This window comes from Esox lucius, chromosome 2, assembly GCF_011004845.1.
Source record: "Esox lucius isolate fEsoLuc1 chromosome 2, fEsoLuc1.pri, whole genome shotgun sequence".
NCBI classification, from domain to species: domain Eukaryota; kingdom Metazoa; phylum Chordata; class Actinopteri; order Esociformes; family Esocidae; genus Esox; species Esox lucius.
This window is the reverse complement of record NC_047570.1, coordinates 6,960,162-6,983,311: the sequence shown is the minus strand read 5'-3', so window position 1 is coordinate 6,983,311 and position 23,150 is coordinate 6,960,162. Positions and strand designations below refer to the sequence as shown.

The 23,150-nt window shown below is 45.4% G+C and overlaps 1 protein-coding gene across 1 annotated transcript; it reads left to right on the top strand.

The window, feature by feature from the left end:
• Positions 1–70: 70 nt before the first annotated feature.
• On the top strand, positions 71–21,359 carry mmp15b (matrix metallopeptidase 15b). The gene is made up of 11 exons (XM_034297406.1): positions 71–1,174; positions 8,922–9,070; positions 9,653–9,775; positions 9,858–10,165; positions 12,329–12,490; positions 12,952–13,096; positions 13,169–13,277; positions 15,661–15,799; positions 18,430–18,580; positions 18,826–18,944; positions 19,366–21,359. Exons 1-11 carry the CDS (start codon positions 1,049–1,051, stop codon positions 19,830–19,832), a joined length of 1,998 nt encoding a protein of 665 aa, XP_034153297.1. The 5' UTR covers positions 71–1,048; the 3' UTR covers positions 19,833–21,359.
• Positions 21,360–23,150: the final 1,791 nt, after the last annotated feature.

The window sequence follows — 23,150 nt, the reverse complement described above, 5'->3', positions numbered from 1 at the left end:
CAAAAGATAGACACAAATCATGAAATGGTCTACCAAGACGTTACGTGTGTGTTCTACACTTCTACCCATTCAAGGGGAAGGGCTAGGTTTACAGTAGGCTACCATATTGTATACAACAATTTTCAGGCTTGTTATTTTTAACTATGAAATCATAGTTCATTCAGACTATAGAAGTACTAGATTAGTTGGAAGTGTAACTAAAAGTAAATACATAGCATCAAAATACTACTTTGTATAAGCGCGTGTCCGAGGGATGTGGGGGGCTACTTCCGCTGATACCGCCCACACGAAAAAGGCGTCGTTACCCCGACAAACACGCAAGATTTGCAAGTGTTGGGCAGCTGCAGCAGACTTCAACTTCTTTGTCGGGTCTGCAAATTACTGTCATCAAAGGTGGACCCGTTATTTCACCGTAGTACGACGCTAGTCTACTCCGAACTAATTAGCACATTTTCAAGAGGATTTTTAAAGCGTGTTAAAAATTAAATTAGTGACTATTAGCATCAGTCTGTTCGTGGTTTCAGAGCTGCCCTTCTCGTGCATGGACACTTTCCAATTAAGCTGCTTGTTAGGAAATTGCTTTTGTCTGCACATCCTGACGAGGAATTGTGAGTAAAACTGGGACTCGCAAGCAATAATTCCGTATCCAGTATTAGTGCAACACTATCTAAGATCAGCCCCCCTTGTGGGACTGTGCTCGTTTCTTACAGAGAACTGTGAAGAGGATCAGATACAACGGTGTGACAATCAAATGGACAACATTTAAAACCGCTGCAGCACCTCTGTATTCGAATAAACCTTCTGTTTTCAGGAAGCGATATTGGCGGCGTTGATGGATGTCATTGTCCTTATTGATGTCATCGCCATAAATTTGTTCCTCTTCAAATTTACAGTTGACCATTTCTGAGAGATCAAGGTCAACAATACAAGCAAGTCTAACAATCTTGAAACACAACGTTGAATCCAGAGGCGCAGTGGACACTTGGACAAGGCATCAATTTGCTTGTCCTCGTGAAGAATTGCGCCTGGGTTTTGGCACGTCGAGAGTATGGCATCCTTATGGGAAAGCTGGATTTGGTTACTCTGGAGACGGACTTTAATTCCATTTCTTCTCGTGCTTTGGGTGTCCTGTTTCGGGATACAGGGAGGAGACGATGACGCTTTTAATGCCGAGGTAATTGGATCATTAATTTTCCCTGAAATATGTGTTCTCACACTTTCCTGTTTTCAACAATGCTGTTTTGTTTACACACAAAATAGCCTAATTGTATCATAATATTCGTTAAAACACACACATCTTATGAATATATGTCCCACCGAATTGCTACCAGTCAACTTCTGCTGACGGTGCTGTATGACCATCTTTGAATAGAGACTGTCACACACAATAGGCAACTCTGTTCTCATCTAATTTCGCAGTATATGTTGGGAATGGAGACAGGTCTTTACATTGGTATACCCTGCGCACACACCCACACACACACACACACACACACACACACAAATATATTTTGTGTGTGTATGTGTATATATATAATCTCCCCAATGCTGTTCCACTTGAAACAAGAGATTACTTTTAGAAATGACACTCATTATTCATCTTGCTGGATAGAGAGTTGTAGAGTTTAGCGTTTTGAACTTAATGACCCAATATTCTAAGATGCTGGAGCCAGATGAGGACATCACGATGAGAACAGCGCTATCCCGTCTGTGTTGCCAGCAGGGTCCTCCTGGGCTGGAACTTCTCCCCGAAAAGGCTATGCTGCTATAGCCAAAACACACACACAGCAGTCATTCACTGACACACTGACACACTCTTGCAGTCAGCACCATATGTGGAAAGAAGCCGTCCTAAGAGAATTTCTGGGTCAAATATAGTAATCCACTGTTTTTATTGTACCTCATTCTGTAAGCACATACATTATCCCCATTACTTGTCCAACATTTTACATTCCTACAGGTTGGGTTGTCATGGTTTCTCAAAATAGTTCCCATAGCATAATTGATTGAATTAACTAAATGGCTTTATTCAGGGGGGGTATGTTCATTTTGCTGGCAATCACTGTTTCCTTCTCTGTCTGCAACAGCAGGCTGTGTTGGTTCCTACTCTGTTTGTGGGATGGGGAATCTATCAATAAATATTTTCCCCAGTAAAGAATGTCAGCAAGAATGTGTAGATAAATGCCCCTCTCGTTCTTCTTTACAACAAACTAGCCATATCGGGAGTGCCAGTTTCGATCCAGCATAACAGTATCGACTGTTTATTACACACTTTCTTCCTTGTTATGGTTCAGGTCTGTGTTTTTGTGGACTTTGTCCCAGCTGCACCCACTTAACCAAGCTTTGTTTATTTTAGTGCTTAGCCTCTCCTGTCAGGTCAAGGCTTAATGAAGGGGTCAGTTTTGCACACTGTTTCTCACAGGTAACTGCAGTTGAGCTTGGTTGTTGTGTTGTGACTATTGAAACTGTCAGGCCACTTAGAAATCATAATATGAAAAAAAAATATCTGAACCACCCCAGTCTTTCTGGATCCATTGGCAACACATGGGTAAATATAGTTCTCACACCTGTGGGATCTGTGGTGAAATTTTTCAGACATGCCCAGAATTGTCAGTGAAGTACTAGGGATTAGCCTCCTGCATTATCTTGGATGGAAAACACACTTTATATCTCTACACTTATTTGTAAACAGGCCAAATGAGGTCCGCATTTTATTTTCCTAGATTTCACTCTGGACTTACCACTGCCAAATGATCTGTTTTTTATGTAGCGCTAGGCTCTTTCCCGGCGCTGTTCCAACAGGAAATGATGCGGCTGCCACCAGATCAGTGTGGCCATGTTGTGGTAGTGCAGAGTGGGACTTACTCTGTCTCTGGGGTGTTGGACTGTGTGTGGTAAGGCCACAGTGGTCGACAGCCTCTCATTGCTGGCCTGGCTCTCAGAATAAAATACAAGCAGTGCTAGGAAAAGACAGAAACTTTTTTAACATATTAAAACCAATAAAAATTGGGTTGCAGCAGAGCCTATTTGTTAAAGCATCTGACCAGCAACTGAAAGCTTGCTAGATTGAATCCCTGAGCCTGCAAGGCTCTGTTTTAAAATCTCTGAGCTAGGCAGTTATCCCTAATTGCTTCCATTGCTGAAAATAAAAATGTGTTCCCATTCATACAGTGCCTTGCAAAATTATTCAGACCCTTGATCAATTGTCGTATTACTGAATTACAAATGCTACATTGAAATGTGATATTTTATTTTATAACACCATTAATCAAAGTCAGTTATAGTATTTCATGGTTAAATTGGTTTTGTTGGGAAATATTTGTATGAAAAAAAACTTGTTTGCATAAGTATTGTAAGTATAACTCTTGGAAGATTCCAATGTTCACATATGAAAGAAATTGACCCAGTAAGGACACCGATACCAAACTATTGGCTTCTACCTGTGAACCATGAATGTCACATTGTGAAACATTGCTGTCACATTAAAATAAATGAATGGCTTGCTATGTATTGAATGCATTTGGAAAAAATCTGATTAAAATTCTGTTAAAACAAGAGCCTTTGCGCATGTCGTAAGCAAAATGAAAATATATTTTTTTCCCCAACTCAGAAAAGGAATAGCTTGTTTCAAAATGGTGAGTTTGGTATTGATAAACCAACACTAGAATCCTCCAGCTTTGTTTAAATCACCAGTTTGGCAGCATTCGGAAATCCCAAACAATTTTGGACAGAGGTGTTGATACAACATTTACAGTATGTCGCCACTGTATCCTGTGCAGCTGCTAACACTTCAAACATGTTGACACATTACACTGAAATCACCCCAGTATCAGTATCCCCGGAGCAACACGTAAACTCAAAGTAAAAACAGTTTTTTTCCCCAAATGCGTTCAAGCAACCTGTTGCATCCGTCTAATTGGGCTAAATTTAAATTGTGCCCTTATCAGGCATTATTAGTGTTGCATCTTTTGTGAAATAAACTAAAAAGTGATTTTCAGAAACTTTTAGGTAACTTGAAATTGAATATAGGGAAATACTGCAGGAAAATCTGCTTCAATCTGCTAAAAAAAACTGAAGCTTGGAGGAAATTCACCTTTCAGCAGGGCAATGATCATAAGCTCAACAAAAAGGTGAATGTTCTATAGTGGCCCAGTCAAAGTAATCATATGAAACCCTTTTGAGAATCTGTGGTGTTTTTTAATTTTTTAATTGCTCTCCACAAGAGTTGTCCGACCCCCCTGCGCAGTCTTAAGTGTCAGTGTTGTAGTGTTGTAAAATAAAATATCAAACAGAACAACATTTCAGTGTACCATTTGCAATTCAGAATTGGTCAAGGATTTGAATACTTTTGTGAGGCATTGTACATTTAGAAGAGATAATACACATTTGAGAAGCATCTGGAAACATGTATGAAAGAAATTAAATGACCCATTGGTTATGGCAATAATGAACCTTCAGTTGAAACGCTGGCAGTGAATATTTGAATTCGCTCTAGTCAATACGTCGGTGGTGTGTGGACCGCTGCGTTCTTACCTGAGTCGGTGTGTTGGTTTGTGTGTGTTGGTTTAGTGCAATGTTGAGTTAGGTGGGTTTGTGTCTGGCCAAACTGAAGGATCACAACAAGGAGTGAGTCTTTTATGCACACATGTTGTTGCTGAACTGGCAGCTATTGTTTAAGCAGACAAAAAGACCGGGGGTGCTTTCTTGTCCCAACAGGCAACATCCTGGCAGAGTATTAACATTCTGGTGTGTAAGTTGTAATGGGGTTTTTAAGTGTAGTCAGAAAGACTTGTTGACTGAGGGATTGAAGGGGTTTTAACTGGGGCGAGGTGGAGACGGACGAGGACCGCCTGTTTGTTGACTCCTTTCTGGCAACGTGTGTGTTTAAGGTATGGGCCGGTGTTCGGCCGATCATTCCCAGCTGTGTGTGCGTGCGTGCGTGTGTGTCTTAGTTTAACATTACTCTAATAGCCTGAATCTGATATTCTTTCTCCATTCAGTTCAATACGAAGCGATTACTCAGCATGAATTCACAGTATGCACACAAGCTCAGCTGAGCTGTGTGGATTGCTCCTCTTACGTTGACTGAGCTTTCTCTCTTATGCTCTTTGGCACCCCCCCCTCCCCCCCACCGCTATCAGAAGAGGCAAGTCTCCCATACTGTCTGGTGAACAGAGTGGGAGACTGAGTGATAAAACGATTCAGAGGGAGCGGGAGCAAAAGGGGCGGCCTGCTCAGCTGCGCTCCATGTGACGACCAAGTGTGACAGCTGTTTTCTAAACGGGACCCAAACAGAGGAGAGACATTTAGGCCTACAGTCCAGGCGCAACAATGAGAGCTCTTGTCTGAAGAGGACTGTTTCAAGGTGGAGAGAGAGACCAGCCGGGGGTGGGGTGGGGGGGGGGTGGTGCGCTGGGGTTTATTAAGAATGCAGAACACTGGAGGCTGACTGTTGCTTCCTGAAACTCTATCTTGCTCCTCAGCTTTACCCTTAATGTTGGAAGAGCCAACCTCACGCTCTTCCTGCCTCTCTGTGGAATATGCATCATGCTTAGTCTCTACATTCCAGCCCATTTCTCTGTTCCCCTGCGGCTGCCTGTCGCCATGGGCACGGCAAGCTTTCGTCGCCATGGCAAAAGGTAATGAGAACGGGAAATGCCATTAGCTCTAACGGTGACCATCTCTCCGTCCGGATCTGTCTCTCTCTGTCTTCCCTCTTTTTCTATATTCACTGTGAATTCAAAGTAGTGCTTTCGCAGCTCAGGAAATGTCAACTGAGCGAAATGAGAGGAATCACAAATTAACAGTCAACATTTAACTTAGAAAAGTAATTTTTTTTTACAAACGTTTTTTTTCGTCCTCTGTTCTCTCTCTCTCCCCAATCTTTCTCACGAGACACTTGTTACAGAGTTGGAATGTGCCTGATTCATTAACCAGCCACAGGAGAGAATATCACACAATGTCATGGTCACACAGCAATTCAACAGGAGTGTCAGTTCAGTACTGACCCTATGAGCAGCATGGTATAGGCTAAGCCACTTCATCAGTCCCTCAGGTGGACAAAACAACTGTCCAAAATCCATAACACAGCACACTATAGCAACACATCGTTAGTGTAAAATGCTACAATGCTTTAATTCAAAATCGCAACCTGTGTCGACAAAGCAGAGGCCCATGCTTGGCCTTTTATGTGTGTGTGTGAGAGAGAGAATGAACGAGAACAGTGGAGTAAATACATTAAGAGCTCCATTCCCCCGTGACTCAGTCATAAATATGAACTAGTTATTGGCTTTGGTTCTGACACTTGGCAGCAGAGAGTCTGTTTGTGTGGGTATAGTACAATTCACTCATCCAGTCACAGAGCACAAAGAGCAGAGGCGGCCCCAGGTAACAAAGGTGCCAGCCCTCCAAACCACTGACCCAATATGATTGGAATGTCAAAGCAAATGTGTGCTTTTGATTTCCTCCCACTGTCTCTCCCCTTAGTTTTCATTCTCTCTCTTGCCGTCTCTCTGTCGCACTCCTGGTCACTGCTGCAGGTTAAGACCAAAACATGGCAGCCTACCAAGTCCTGAGAATAAAAGCGTTCTCCATTTGTTAGTGTCTTGGCTGACATTGTGTGGGACGCAAACACACACACACATAAACACGCGCACACATTTTGAGTCAAGCTCATTTAGCAATTCCTCTTGAATGGCTGGATCTGGGAGGCCTTTAGTTTTGGCAGGTAGGCTCAAGGACTCATTGAAGGAGTTGCTGACAGAGTGGCTGATTGGAGCAAAAGAAGTCCTGAACTCCACTCCCCTCCTGGAACCATAGCCTCGCTTTGTATTCATCACAGATGATGCTAAAAAGGCTAGTGTACAGATTGAAGCACTTTGCTTTTTAAAAGGGGGCTTTCACTGTTCTATAACATGGTCCAGCCCATTGCGCTTGTTCCAACGCCCTTCAATAAATACCCACACAAACAGTGCCAGGTGCCCTTTGGAGTGAGGAAAAAAAGAGTTTTGGTGTGTCTTATACGAGTCGGGCTATGTTTTCAGTTTTGAACCCAACCCAAAACTTCCAGATGGTAAGGTGAGGTCCACCTACTCCCATACACATTGTAAAGGTAAGGAAAGAATCTGCCTTAATATGAATCAAAGTGACAATAATCTAGAATATATGAAGGAAAATAGCTAGCCAGAAGTATCGAGGATGTGACAGGAAAGACAGAGGAAGTTAATTTCAAAGGAGAGGGGGAGGGAGAGAGGGAGAGAGAGAGCGAGAACGAGTGGGAAGAGAGTTTGAGAGTATGCGGAAAGAGAAAGCGTTGAGAGACTCAGACACAGCAGTGGTTCAACACTCTCTAAAGCCCTCTCTTGTTAGTCGCGTTTTCCAGGAGCAGCAACAGCATGGGATCTGGGGGCTAGCGCCGTTGCCCTGGAGAAAAACGGGTTTACGTTCAGCCTGTTCCCAGAAACAGGGCCAGCTATTCAGTCTGGCTCCATAGCGGAGGGAGGGGAGGGAACCACAAAGGCCTGTGTCTTCTGTGAGCATGGGGTTGGAGTCAGGAGAAACCAGAGGGATCCCCACGCAACCAGGAACAGCCACCCGGGCCTGGTTGTCATCTAGGAGAGTAGTGGCCATTATAGCTCTACATTTCCTCTCTACCCAGTCCCGTTACCGATGGATATTGTGCCTCTAATCACTCCCTTGCTAATTCACTGCTCAGAAAAGTGTGTAAGAGTTTCAAAAGATGTCTGTTGTGTTATGGGTTCAAAGGTCACTGTAACTCTCATGAGTTACTGTGTGTTTCGCACACACCCACGGTCTTCCATCAAAAAAGTGACCGTTCACTGTTGGCTCAGTGGTTTTCAGGCATTCTTTGGCAGCACCGAAGCTGTCCGCTACAGTCTAGGTTTGGCCGTGATGCTATTGGACGAGGAAATGTTTTCAGCAGGATCTCATTGCAATCCCACCGCAAAAGCAAATTTCGGTCACCAGGTAAGTGAGCGTTGACCCACATTACTTCTTGGTTGGACCGGCTAAGAGAGGAAAAAGCTAATTTTTTTGCAAACGTCTATGAAGAAATCTTGCCTTTCAGGGTAAAAGGGGAAAGAAACCGTTCTGTACAAAAATGCGACTATTCACATCCCCTTCATGTGGCTTCCATACATCATCTAACAGGTAGAAGCTGGGCAGAGCAATTCAAGGCTGAGAGATAAAACCGCTTTTCAGAGAGAGTATTGGCTTATCTGTTTTGACTTACCGGTTAATACTGCTTTTTATCATCATTCAGACATCCTGTCAACAAGATGACGCAGCAAGCACATCTGTGTGTAATCAAACTGCGATAAAGTAAACCCACTGTTAACTCTGCTCCCAATCACAAGCCATGCTTTTCTATCTGGACTTGTTACAGTGAGCACGGCATGGATTCAGCAACTACTGTGTAATGTTCATTCTGTTTATTACAGCACTGCATGTGGGGGGACGTGTAATTAGCACTGATTATGTAATTATAGATCAATAGCCTCCTATAGTGTGGGCTTCAGAGGAAATGCCCACCCCCGCATCTCCTTATGCCCAGGTCCTCCCGGGCCGATCTGACCGGCTTAGGGTTGAGTTGCGGCCATTTCCATGGCACTGGTGAGTCTCTGATCTCTCACTCCTACAATGGTTCATCAGATCGAGTTCCCTGGCCGCCCCGTCGAGTGTGCCCAGCTCTAGATCAATCCGGCGTGACGCCCTGGCAGGCACAGCCTGCGGGGCTATTAAATATCCCTTTAACAGGTGGCCTGGGCAAATCCGAAGGTCTGATTGTGTCGGGTTTCTCCTTTTAATGATCGCCTCCCCTACACGTCCGAAACGCCCTTCGGACTGACTGTCGAGTGTTACATTCGGTGTGGTGTTAAGTTTCTCCCCTCCCTCTCTTTCAGTCATGGCTGCGGATGTACGGCTACCTCCCTCAGGCCAGCAGACAGATGTCCACTATGCGATCCGCTCAGATCCTGTCCAACGCCATCAGCGATATGCAACGCTTCTACGGCCTGGAGGTCACGGGCGTGATGGACCCCGGCACGTTGATGTATGTGGTGCTTCCTACTCTCGCTAGCAGTTCCTGCTGACGATCACCCAAACGTGTTTAGAGATGCGATGAGTAACGGGAAGTGGAGTAAACTGTGTATTGAGCAAACATAACCAGTGTTTTGGCGTGTCTCCGTGCTTCTCCTGGTTAGTCCAAATACACCCTTTACCGCCATCGAAATTCTCTGAACTGGACCTCTCCCTTTCAGCGCCTGTTTTGTCTGCCCAACATCTGCATTCCTAGTTATTGTGTACAGAATGAGGGGACAGTTGTAAATATGCCTTGGAGTGAAATACTCACAGGATAATGAGGTAGCCCAGGTCAGGTCTGTGGTATAGATATCAAAGCCCAAACAGGAAGTCAAGTGACACTGTTACTGGGGTACCTATAGATCGGGTAGTATGCATAAAACCCATGGTCATGCTCGTGAACATTTCTATGGTCACCTGTAGCATCTGAGCAGGTACTGGAATAGCTTCTATAACTATCAGCTTCTGTAGAATGGCCGATATCGGCAACAACGTACCTTATAATATCACTGTTGTCAAGACTTTTGAGTGTAACACGAAAACCTTCTCCCAGAGCAATGCGAAGGCCGCGCTGTGGAGTCCCAGACAAGTTCGGCGGTGAGATCAAGATCAACGTTAGGCGGAAACGCTACGCTCTCACTGGTCACAAATGGAACAAGAGCCATCTTACCTACAGGTAAATTAATTATTTCAGACGCTATTACTCCAGCCATCTCAGTCCATAACAGCTAGTCAAATGAGACGTTCTTCCGTTGCAGTATACAGAATTACACACCGAAGATTGGGGAGTACAATTCATATGAGGCTATCCGGAGGGCCTTCGGTGTGTGGCAGAAGGTGACCCCTCTGACCTTCGATGAGATCCCTTACCAGGAGATCAAATATGGCCGCCGGAAGGAGCCCGACATCATGATCTTCTTTGCTTCGGGTTTCCACGGAGACAGCTCACCCTTCGACGGTGAGGGCGGGTTCCTGGCCCACGCGTACTTCCCTGGTCCCGGGATGGGCGGTGATACGCACTTTGACTCTGACGAGCCATGGACTCTCGGCAATGTCAACTTGCAAGGTAGGTGATGGATGGTGATGAGTAACATTCTCTTAAGCTCTTAAGTGTCTGACTGGCCTCTCCCTGCCTCCCCTGTCAACCATTTACATTAGTGGATCTTTCCCTTCCCTCTCCTTCTTTAAGCATCCCACCATCACTCATTTGTCCAAAACATTTGTTGAGTTCAAAGTTAGATGGATGACATCATTTAGTATTAAAACTCCCACTGGCTCTCTAACTCGGTCTTGAGGAGTGGTGGAATCTTACTTTATTAAAAGTTTTACCGCCCCACCGACCATTTAAACCTTTTACTCAGTAACCAAACCCTGGCATTGAAAGTGGGGTTTTTTCTGACTTTTGGAGGTGAACGTTGCCATTTCCTAAATCGGTGAGTAAGAGCAGATGGCAAATAGTTTGTTACACATGGCGAGGTGGTAAGAGGTGTTGCTGGATGTGGAACGCCACAGCGGGGTGTTGAAGTCATTCCACAGTGGGTGGGAGAGCAGTTGTTAACATGATTGTACCATTATGTAGCCTGCATCTCTTCAAAACTCTCCGACACGGGTCTTGTAGCAGTCTTTCAATCTGCTGAAACGCTCAAAAGAAAGGTTGACTGAGTGTTTTGCGGCACGTTAGCAAAGCTTAAACAAACTTGACTGTGTTACGCTTTGGTATCAAACGAGGCTGCAAGTCTATTTATTTGGCTCTAATGGGGCTTATACGTGCTGCTGGATTCATTTTTGTAAGGAGGAAGAGAGATAAGCAGTCTCTGCTCCTAAGTTGTTTGAAGTCTGAGAGCCACATGGTTGTCAGGGTTACCTTGTTGGAGTATATTTTTATTGACATAGATGTGCTGATGGCACGTTAAGTCACAATATGGTTGGAGGGGAAGTTGAAAGAGGGGGGCTTCATGAAGCTGACTAAAAGGAGTAGTCCAAAACATATCAACTTCCCCTGATGTAAAGCCATGACATCCTCTCATTCCTCACGCTGTTGTTTGTCAGTGCAGACCTATCACCTAGCACCCTCAGCCTTCAGTTCAGAAAAAGATGTCCCACAGATCAGATCAAAGGTCAATTCAAGGGAATAATGTGTCATTCACTGGGAAAGTACCATGCCATAATTCGGAACCTACTTCAGAGGCAAAGCTATATAAGAGGTCAATTACATTCAAGGCCATTTCCATGCACTTCTTTTTGCGATAGTCCACAGGATGTTCTTTGTGGAAGGCGGTTGACATGGTGGTCACTGTGTCGCAGATGTGTTCTCTTGTTGCTGTGACGATACTTCAATACCAGCCCTACTGGGACAAACCGCAGGCTTTCATTGGGGTAGAGGAGTTTACATCTTGATGCTTATGAGAATACATTACACAGACCACCAATAGCACCACATTAGACTAGATTATAACTGTGGAAGCCCTACATGCCGATGTCCACGCTAAAGCAGATTTTGGGCCAGTAGATGCCTCTATCCTTCTCTACGCAAGGAACCTACTGACAGAGCAGGCTCATAGCCATCCCCATGCAGTCTCATCAATTAGAATGACGTAACTGTTGTCCCTGCTTGACTGGCTCTGGAGAACAATGAGCAAGGAAACTCCTTGACTTCCCCCCAGTTACATGTCCAACCCCAGACCCAGCATTCTGGGTCAACTCTAGTTGCAAAACATACTGCAGCGTTAAATATAGCTGCCATTTGGAAGCTATGTACAATAAATGTCTGCTTTTTATTTTGTCACAAGGCCTCACGACTAAGTACTAGCTGTAACATTAAGTACCAGACTTCATACCTTGTCATGTTTTCAGTAGCTTTTTGAGTCACATGTCGGTAGAATGAATTGATGAAGTGTACTGGCTTCTGAATGAGCACACAGTGTTGCACGTGGAGAGCAGATATGAATGGAGACACGTTGTGTGAGGTGCTGCCTGAAGGTTCTGTTTGCGCTCGTTTTCTACCTTCCCCCCTTGGTGACCCCCATAACTCTGTTAACACTTCCTGCTTCTAGCCGCAGCTCAGGTCACTGCACAGGACTCAGTGGTGTTACACAAGAGAACCTCTCTATTTCTGGGTTCAGTTGAGCATGTGCGTGTACTTCTTCAGCAACATGAATGTGGCAATGAATATCCTTCTGTCTTCTTGGCTCTCTCTCTCTCTCTCCCTCACTTCTCTCGCTCACTCTAGGCAATGATCTGTTTCTTGTTGCGGTACACGAACTGGGCCATGCCCTGGGTTTGGAGCACTCAAATAACCCAATGGCCATCATGGCTCCCTTCTACCAGTGGATGGAAACTGACGATTTTCAACTACCAGAGGATGACCTCAGAGGAATCCAACAGATCTATGGTGAGTTGGCCCTCTGCATGAGAATCTGTTGTTGTATAGGGCTAGACCAGAATCTGTTGGCGTATAGGGCTAGACCAGAATCTGTTGGTGTATAGGGCTAGACCAGAATCTGTTGGCTATAAGAGCTTTGGTTTTCTGTTTACTGTGTACGACTGGGGGTTCCAGTCTTGGGAACCCCACTGATTAGACCCATGATTGGAGTAGTTTGAGGTCTGTGTTTCCATTCTATGTGCCTCTCGCCCACACCAAGCCTTAAGTGGAAAATCAGTCTCCTGACTCACATTTCTACTTATCTAGCTTAGTAAAAACCAGGACACAACCAGCTACCAATTATGAGATCAGTTGGAGGACAAATCTCTGAGCCTTTGATTTCCTTTTAGGATCTTTTGAGTTAGAAAAGCTTATAATGGCTTCTATTTTCATGGCTTTAACTGTGGTCTTATCTTAAATTTTTTCTGCAGGTCAGCCCGACGGTACACCCACCCAAGCTCTCCCTACTGTCACTCCCCGCCGGCCGGCCCAGCCAAACCCCAAGCCCCCCAACTCGCCCCCCAACTCGCCCCCCAACTCGCCCCCCAACTCGCCCCCCAACTCGCCCCCCAACTCGCCTCCAAACTCGCCCCCCAAAACACCCCCAAGAGCTCCCCCCAACATCCCACCCAATGCCCCGCCCCGGAGGCCCGACAAGCCCCGCACGACTGACCGACCGGACCACTACGGCCCCAACATCTGCGAGGGCAACTTCGACACAGTCACCATGCTCAGGGGAGAGATGTTCGTGTTCAAGGTGAGGACCTCACCCCTCGCAAACTCCACCCCCACCTGAGCGCTGCGTGAGAAGATGATTCAGTCTCGGTGCAGCCGCTAGGGACAATTTATGTTGGACATCTGCCTGACCTGGTAGATCATTTGAACAAAGGATGGTGGTATTGCAGCTAGTGGGAGTGATAAGCATGTTTGTCTCTCACTGAAAAGAGCCTCCACTCTCCTCAAGTTAGGAGCATCTGGAGAGGCTTAGGGGCAGGCAGATAAGGGCCTGGTTTCAGTCAGGCCCTAAGCAGATTGTTAAACCCCAGAGCCATTCTCTTTTATGATATTGAGGCCAGTAAAGAGGACCAGCATGCTGGATCTCAGGTGCTCGAACCGGTTCAAGCCTGTGGACTTGGCTCTCTTTTGAACCATTCGTTAGACCGTTTACCTACAGCCGTTGATCACTTAATGCTTCGGTTACTGTGTTCATCTCTCCTGTGTAGTGAGGAAAAAGACAACGTTCCCACAACATCAGCACCTCTTGTTTTTTGCACATATCTCAATGAAGAGTATTGTCTTTGTGAACTGCCATATACAACGATGACTAGTTCATAGGTCTTTGGTTCCAGTTGTGTGTGTGTGTGTGGGTGTGTGTGTGTGTGTGTGTGTGTGTGTGGGAGAGGCAAGGCATGTTAACTACTTTACAAGCCGCATGACAGTGAAGGGATGTGACGATATGAAACACCTTCAATTGTGCACCACTGTCCTGTCATCTGGCCTTAGTCAAAGCACACGTACTGTAGTTTCACAATCTCCCAATAATGCCCTCTGACTATTTTTAGGTACCGTCAGGCACAGACTGTCTCCGACATTGAGCAGTGCTTGTAATATCGGGTGTTCTTTTTTCCATTTTGCGCCAGTGACGCTCCACAGGGGTGGTGGTGTTGTTTGGGTGTGTTATTGTACCACGTTATATTTTCCTCCTGCCTGTCCTTGTCCACAGAAGATACAATTAGATTGAATGCAGGGGCTGGTCTGCTTTAAATGATACTCTGTACACTAGCAGGTCTGCGCTCCCTGCTTGAAGGACATAGACACAAGGGCTGCTGCCAGGAAGATGCAACTCTTAGCTTTTAGCACTAATGCTGACTGCCAATGCTATTGACTTACTTCTAATGAATGAGCTTGCAGATCGTAGCGTTCTGCCTCTGCGAGGGAGTGTCTGTGAGGTGTATGTGAGAAACACTCCTGGCTAGGCCCACTTCTTTTACCAAGAGGGTGGTTTCTACTGTTTTTTTTACTGTTTCATATGTATTTTTTTGCTGACTGAACATAAACAGACCAGTTTAACAGTACTTTCTGAAACTCATAAAAAGTCTCCTGGTGCAAAATGTAGCAAGCCTGAACCAGTTCTTACAGTAATGGGACATGCGATATGCTCATAGCTGCAGTCCAGCGTATTAATAGCCTTCCCGCATTGCCCTTGTTATTTCGTAGTTCGTTCTGGTTAGCTTGTCATGTAATGCAGGCATTCGGGCACGTTTGGAGCTCAGTCGCCCGGCAGCAGACGGTTTCTCCCCACGGCATTCGGGCACGGTTTGCTGTTACAGAGCCCGTGTGGAAGTCAGGTGACAGAAGGAGCTAACATGTTTCCCCACACCTGTTAAACAGAAACTTAACGTGCACCGGCCTTTTCTGTTCCTTTTCGACCGTACCTTGCCCTCTCTTTTAGACATTGCAGAGAGTGCCATGGTGGAGAAATGATAGTGTGGGGGGGGGGCATGGAGAAGGCTTACTGGATGTAGAGATGAAGGCGGGGCTGGGTGTCAGAACAGGCGGTTTAAATTTAGAGGCCCTTGGCTGAGTTCCTGGGTTTGGTTTGGATATTGGACAGGTCTGGAGTAATCTCAAGGTCTGGGCCTGAGCCAACGGGATGGAGGGAATGTGAAGGGCAAGCTCGGACGCCCACCAAACCATGTGACTATAGAGACTTACTGAGGACGAGCAGAGAGAGAGACGGAGAAAGAGTGCACGTGTGCACGGATATGTATGTACACTATTGTTGTTAAAAAATGGATCCTGTTCATCGATCCACCATGTTGAGCGAGGCTCGGAGCACTTCCTTCTCCAGGCAATGCGCTGCATAGACCCTGAGAGACAGTGGATGTTCAGGAAATATCATGCACATGGCCTATCATGTTCGGTACTTTCTGTTCCTCTCTCCCATATGGCTTTGATTGCATGATGGTACTGCTGAGCTCCTGCGTCTGGTCCATATCTAGCGTGTAGGGGAGGAGCCTCCAGCTTGGTCTGGAGCTCCAGAAAACCATGTCATAGACAGGCAGGATTGAAGGTCAGAGGTCAGGTTGAGCAGATGGCTTGCAGTGCCCACTAACCGACTCTCCTCCCTCGTCTGACAGGGTCGCTGGTTCTGGCGGGTACGAAGAAACAGGGTTCTGGACAACTACCCAATGCCCATTGGTCACTTCTGGAGGGGTCTGCCCGGAGACATTGACGCAGCCTACGAGAGGCATGATGGGAAATTTGTCTTCTTTAAAGGTATTTGCTTTTTGTCATGGTAGCGCAATGCACACTCACAAAATCAGTCAGTAATTTGAACTAGGGATAAACAGAAAACAATCAGTAATTTGAACTAGGGATAAACAGAAAACAATCAGTAATTTGAACTAGGGTTAAACAGAAAACAATCAGTAATTTGAACTAGGGTTAATCAGAAAACAATCAGCAATTTGAACTAGGGTTAAACAGAAAACAGTCATTTTAACTTGAGTTTAACAGTAAATAAATAGTTAAATACTCAGAATCAGAATACTTGAACAGTGTTTGTAAATGTGTTGAAATGGCAACATTCAAACACAACATGTCTCTTTTGTAATCATAGTTAATAAAGCTTAACAGCTGACTCTAAAGTAGATTCACAAACAATGTTTCAGTCCTCTGTGAAATATCTTTTTATGCTTGTGTGCCTTGGAGATGAAACCCCAAAGCACATTAGTATTTTCCTTATAAAAGTTGAATCATCCTTGAGTATGTGAGTAAATATTGCTAATTTCACATGAAGACTTTATGAAGAAAATGCTGACTCCTTCATGTCCACAGTCACTTAAGCATAGGGCCCAAAACAACTCCTGATAGTACACTATGGCTTCGGAAAGTATTCCAACCCCTTTGTTCCACACATTTGGTTTGTAGACTGCATTAAATGGATTACATGTATTTTTTTCCAGTTAATCTACTTATAATACCTCAAACAGTTTTTTTTCTTTTTATATATATATTTTTTTATTTGCCAATTCCCCCAGTCCTTGCAGCTGAGAACCCCCCCCCCCCCCGATAGCATGATAATCCCATTATTGTGCTCTGGTGTAGGAGTGGCATTAGCCAGGTGATGAGCGATAACCTCTTTTTGCCAGATGTACAGTAGTTCTTGGCATTCTGACCAAATTGTAAATTTTTGGTCTGACCAGAGAATCTTGGAATCATGGTCTCTGATTTAAGACTTCCATCTAGCCACTCAACAATAAAGGTCTGATTGATGGAGTGCTGCAGAGATGGTTGTCTTTTTAGTTCTCTGATCTCTGCAGGGTAACTCTGAAGCCCAGTTAGAGTTGCCATCGGGTTCTTGGTAACCTTCCGGACAAAGGCCATTCTTGGTTACTTAGTCATTTCAAAAATAATGGAGCCCACTTTGCTCCTAGGAACTTTCAACGCTTTAGAATATATTTCTATGGAGAGAAATGGGGGAATTTATGTCAATTGAATTTGCCACAGGTGGACTCCATTCAAGTTCTAGGGACATTAAGAATTACACAAAGGACACATGATGCATCTGAGCTCTATTTGGAGTGCCATAGCAAATGTTCTGAATACGTATGTACATGAGAGTTCAGTGTTTTATTGTCAATGAATTGGTAAAGATTTCATAAATGTATTTGCAGTTTAATTATGGGATATTCTATTTAGATTAAGGGCAAACATTGTTCTTTATAAATTATTAATTCAGTATATAACACAACAAAGTGTGGAGAAAGTGAAGAGGTTGGAATAATTTCAAAAGCCACTGTATTACAAACTGCAATTAATAAAAGAGTTTCTCTTTCAGTTTTGACAGAAAATACAATGACAAATGTCAAGTTCAGGAGGGAGAACCCGAGTTCTCTTTAGGATTTTGAGCAGAAATACAACCTGATTGGGCTAGACATGAGATCTCCTTAGTGGCTCCTTCTATGACAGCTAAGGCTTTCTTCCCTGCACCGTTGCCCTAGTAACCGTCTCTGGCCCCCAAAACACTTTAGGTTTTAACTTTCATTTAGAACATTTCTCCTCATTAGGTTGACAGAAAAAGTGGTTTTACCCCCACCTCCTCATCTGTTAACCACACATTTAATAATAATAACTTTAGGAAAACGTAGCCAATATGATTTCTCAGTAGAGTTGATTATAAATCCGTCTGGCATCTCTTTGTTCCAGGAAGTTAACCAGAAACATTGAAAGACAGATAAAGATAGTGAAACCGCTTTTTGGGGTGAAATATGAGCCGTAGTTCTTTCAGACAGCTGGCACTCTCTAAAGTAAGTCTTCAGGGCAAATGATGTCATTGGCAAGCCCTTCTGACATTTGGATGACAGCCATAGGAGGAAAGAAAATGAAGGGACCAAGAAGTTTGCCTGCGACATCTGCCAGATGTGAATGAGAGCGTTGCGTCAGCCATTTGTCTCCAGATGCTGACGGCAAAGGTTTCTTTTTCAATGAAAACTGGACCAGGAGAATAAAACCCTGGGCATGTGCATGGGTCCTCTTTGTCTAAAGTACTGTAAATCAATATACCGAAATGAAACAAAACAAAGAAAGAAATTAAAGATTTGCCATGTCCTCAAATTTGTCCCGCCGTTAATCCAATCTAATTTAAACCCTAGCAATGCATGAAGACTATTCTTCCCTTTAATCGCAGTTATTGGCACGTGCCAGCCAGGACATAAACAAGTCGGTGATGGGTTAACAGTTTCCGCTGTTACAGTCTGGCTTCGCAAAACCTCATTAACCCTGAATCCCTTTCTCTCCTTTGCTCCCCACAATCCGTGCTATTCTGAACGACCCACCCTAATATATAATGTCAGTTTCCCCTCATCATCTGGATCTGTGATCCCCCACCCCCCTTCTGCCCGCAGGGGAGAAGTACTGGTTGTTCAGGGAGGCCAACCTGGAACCCGGGTACCCTCAGGAGCTGACAGACTACGGCAGAGACATCCCCTATGACCGGATTGAAACGGCCATCTGGTGGGAGCCGTCTGGTTTCACATACTTCTTCAAAGAAGACCGGTGAGAATGACCCTCGCCCCTGTAACCGAGGACTATTTCATTACCGTTTTTTCCACTCTGCAGATGAGTTACCGCTGTTCTGCCATTGTTCCGGAGTAGGTTTTTTGCCGGATTATGTAATCTCCTGGCGTGAGGACGTGATGTAATCTCCTTTGCACTAGCTGGTCATGCTTAGGAGACCAGTGCAGTATGGAGCCCTGTGTAGTGGTTTAACGTGCTGTTATTCTGTCCTTCATCTTGTCTAGGTACTGGCGCTTTAACGAACAGTCCCGTGCGGTCGACAAGGACTACCCTAAACCAATCAGTGTGTGGGGCTCTTCGGTCCCATCCTCTCCCAAGGGAGCCTTCCTCAGCGATGACGGAGGTGAGGGGGTGGGGCAGGGTGGCCAGAGAAATGACACTAATGAACACTCTCAGAAACAAGAAGGCAGGGCCAAGGCAATCCAAGAGAGGGAAAGAGAGAGAGAGAGAGAGAGAGAGAGAGAGAGAGAATATACGAGAGTTGAAGAGAGGGAGGAAAAGGGCGGGGCGATGGAAAGAAAGGGAAAGAGAGTGAGATGGAGAGAAGAGACAGGGGGAGGGGGCTTGGGGAATTAGAGCTGAGGAGTAAAGAAAGTGACATCATCTCAAAAGGATGAAGAAATAGATAAGAGGTTTTGGGTGTCCTGCTTTTCCCTGAAACCAAACAGTATTTACTTTTTCACTCAGTGCCTTGGATAAGCATTTCATCATCACAACATTGTTCTGTATTTTGGATCTGTAACTCCCCCATCTTCCCCTCCCAGCGTATACATACTTCTACAAGGGATCCAAATACTGGAAGTTTGACAACCACCGGATGAAGAGTGAACCGGGCTACCCGAAGTCCATTCTGAGGGACTTCATGGGCTGCAGCGTCGACCTGGACCCAGACAGAGACGCGGATGGAGACGCCGGCCGCAAGGTCCCAGACTCGGACCGCCCTCCCTTCAACCCCGACGCGGGCCGGGACAAGGACAAAGACAAGGATCTGGACCACACCAACGACGTGGACTACAATGATGCCAGGGAGGAGGAGACGAACGAAGTGGACGTGGTGCTGAAAATCGACGAGAGCGAGACGCGCACTATGAACATCATCATGGTGACAGTGCCCCTGGTCCTTGTGCTGTGCATCCTGGGATTGATCTATGCCATCATTAACACGCTGCAAAGGAAGGGAGCGCCCAAACTGCTAGTCCACTGCAAACGCTCCCTGCAGGACTGGGTGTGACCTCTGACCCACTTAATAACCCCGCACCCACACCCAAACCCTCCCTTTGTCTCCTCATCCAAAACATGGCTGAAGAGAAAACATGTGCATTTAGACAGAAACACACACACAATCACAAAACAACCGTTCCCCTTCATGGTGCTCCTTCCAGTGAGTTGGCTGTAGTCTATTTATATCAGAATGTTTGCACATGTTTTTTAGTTTTTTTGTCAACGCTTTTTGTTTTGTTCATATTGTGTGTTAGTGTTCTTTTTCTTCATAAACCAGGGAGTGTGTGTTATCCTCTCTGCCTGTGAGGTCACAGGTTTTTTTTCTGAGATTAATGGTTCTCGGATTAATCTTTGAAAAGTAAATAGAGAAAGGACCCATGGCGATAGAGAGACTGCGGCACAGAATGAAGGGAGTGAGAGAGGTCTGATTGGGAAAAGCAGAGTGGTTCACTATTCCCTCCCTCAGGACCTGTAGAGCTGAAGAAGGCCTGCTGCAGGTCAGGTATCAACAGGAGAGAGAACAGTGTAAACAGTGTCCCTTTTGAACTGTAACTCACCCATTGCCTTTTTATTACTGTTCCCTCCATGTCGAACAGCCACTGCACACTAACAAAGTTTTGGAGTTTATCATCTGTTTTGAATTCGAGGGGTACCACGGATGATGTTAGAAGTGCTGTCCATTACTAATAGACAGCTCTCGCAAATGTTTGGTTTATTCAGCCAAACACGGTCTTCTGACATCGTTCTTTTCCTTTTCAAGCCTTCTTCCCCCCTTGCTTTGATTAAGTCATGGTTGTTCTGATAGGGAGGCTTTGGAAAAGGTGCTACTTTCCTGTTTTTGAAGACAAAGGCAATTCACTGTGAAATGACTGTGTGAGACTTGGGGGGTGGGGGGGGGGGGGTGTGCAGTTGAGGTACCAAGGTAGGAATGAGAGACAGGCTTTTGACTGAGTAATTCAGGATTGCCTTCACACTTTTCATTGGGAGAAATGCTTTGAACAAAAGATACTTCATTCTCCTCTGAAATGTTTGAATACATCCAATTCAAATAATGTTCCATACAATGATCCCCCTCTCTCTGTAATATCTACACTCCTAGATTTAAATAGATTGATGGGCCTCTCTGTCTGTCTCGCTGAGCTCGTTCCGGGGAGTTATTCCTCTGAACATACCCGGATAAGTCTGCTAATCCTCTCATTTAAAAACAGCAGGTGCTTCAAAATATTGTTAACCTCCCAGCCTCGAGTCTTAAGCCTTCTCTGTACCAAAGCAGACTTCTTTTCATCTTCGGAGAGGTCCAAACGGAGGTAGACAGACTCTGGCGGAGAGGGAGAAGGTGCATGTCAGTGGGTCAGAGGAGGGGGCATCAACCAGGGGACTTCAAAAGCAGATGGGGTGTAAAGACAGAACCCTTATCTGTATTTGGGAAAGCCTGCAATCTGTCCCTGGATAGTGTTACCCTGATATAGGTAATTGTCGTGGGGGGGGGGGGGCAGGCTGATTATCAGACCAGTGGTCCATCCCTACGGTGGTGTAGGGGTATTAGGTGGGGGGGGGGGGGGGGGGGGGGGGGGGGGGGGGGCCGGCAGGTTTACAGTCTGGCCAAAAGTTGTGATGAACTCGTCTGCCTAAAACATTCACATGGTTGAGTCAGGTACACGGGATGAGACGCTTCCATTATACCACAAACACGGGGGGGGGGGTAAGAGGGCCATTACAAACATAATTGACAGTGGAAAGGAATGGCCGTGTGTCCCGCTCGATGGGGTTGCTAGGAGATCTCATTGTGCCGAGGAGGTTGAGACCGCAAGTTAATCAGAGGTAAAAGCCTTTCATTGGCCTCCTCCGCCTCTGTGGGTCATCCCGACCGCCCATCCGGTTTAGATCAATGGATTACTCCCCTTCGGCAGGCCTCTGAGGGGTCTGGACACACTCAGAAATGCTATCATTGTCTGAGACACGGCCCTTACTTTGCTCACTGTTTCTTTCTCTGGGATAGCTATTATCTATTTGCCGGTCAAAGGGCTAGACTCTATCACTGCCAGGCCCCCGGCCTTTGTACTGTGTGGTTGTTGGGTTCCTACTACGTCTATCTCTTAGCATGGTATTACTTTCGCCACCGTTTCTCAGCGCAACTCCCTCCCCAAAGAGCCGACCGTCGTCTCTGCCGATGCCTGCTTGAGAACCAACCAGAGCAGGTGGGACGTTTCACAAAGGAAGCGCCTGCTTGAACTCAACGGAAGCCTTTAGAAGAGCGCTCTGGGATTGAATCCTAGGTGACTTTGTTTTCCTTTTCCTTTTTTCCTTAGCAGTTCATGTGAGTTCTTTTTTTGAACACTGCAGCGAGGACAAACAATCCGGATATGAATAAGAATGCCAGGGACTGATTGAAGTGTCCACACTGTGTGAATGTGTTTTTATTTCCAGTGTTCTAGATTCTAGTTGTGTATAACAGCTTTAACGTTAGCTTTCTATCAACCTACTCTTTCTTTCTCTATCTCTCTCTGTCAAACACCTCCTCTGGTCTTCTGTGTAGTCCATCTAGCCCCAGTCTTGGCCCCCAGGGTTCCATAACAATGGGCTCTCTCACAAAGTGCAGCATTGTCTTATATGCGCTCATTGCTCCAGCCCAGCAGGAAGGGAGACTGGGCCCTAGGCCAGGATCAGGAAGCCCCCCCCCCACCCCATCCCAATGTCTGTTTCTTCACGCTCCTCCCCGCACCTCTCTAATGGCAATGGAGGGGGAACAGCAGCCGAGGCAGTATGATGTTTTATTTCTGAGATAGCGATAAACACTGCAGACAAACGTTGATTCTATTTTTTCTGTGGGCGGTTTTCAGGTTGTGAACTGAATTTCACATTCATCCTGGACTATTGCTTTGGTGTGTCTCACAGTTAACCACTATTTGACAAAGCATATTTTTTTCCCTATCACAAACAACAAAATAAAAACAGGGTGCCAAACTGATCTTTGCAAAGGCAGAGATTATAAAGAGAAAGGGGTTAATTTTGTCCTTGAAATGGGTGACAATCCTCTGACTGATGTTTGTCAAGACCAGAGGTGGGAGGAGGTATGATCAATTGAGTCTTGATGTCTCAGATCCAGACACACTCGGCTGGTGTAATCAGACCACATATCCGGGAGTGCATTTCACCTTTCTTACTGGGCTGAGCCTGAAAAACTGAAACCACATGCTATTAACTCTCAACTAACATGGTAGACTGCTTCTCACATTTCCTTGGGAATCCAGGCAACTGAAAGCCTAACAGGCCATGGAAGTGCAACATCTCACAAAAAAATAAACATCAGAACGTACAGCAAAGTTGT

Bases quoted from the DNA above. Each gene is read 5' to 3' on its own strand.
- mmp15b (XM_034297406.1), top strand. From the start codon at position 1,049: ATGGCATCCTTATGGGAAAGCTGGATTTGGTTACTCTGGAGACGGACT. The intron at 9,776-9,857 runs GTAAATTAATTA...CTTCCGTTGCAG, and splicing joins AAGAGCCATCTTACCTACAG to TATACAGAATTACACACCGA. The intron at 15,800-18,429 runs GTATTTGCTTTT...TTCTGCCCGCAG, and splicing joins GAAATTTGTCTTCTTTAAAG to GGGAGAAGTACTGGTTGTTC.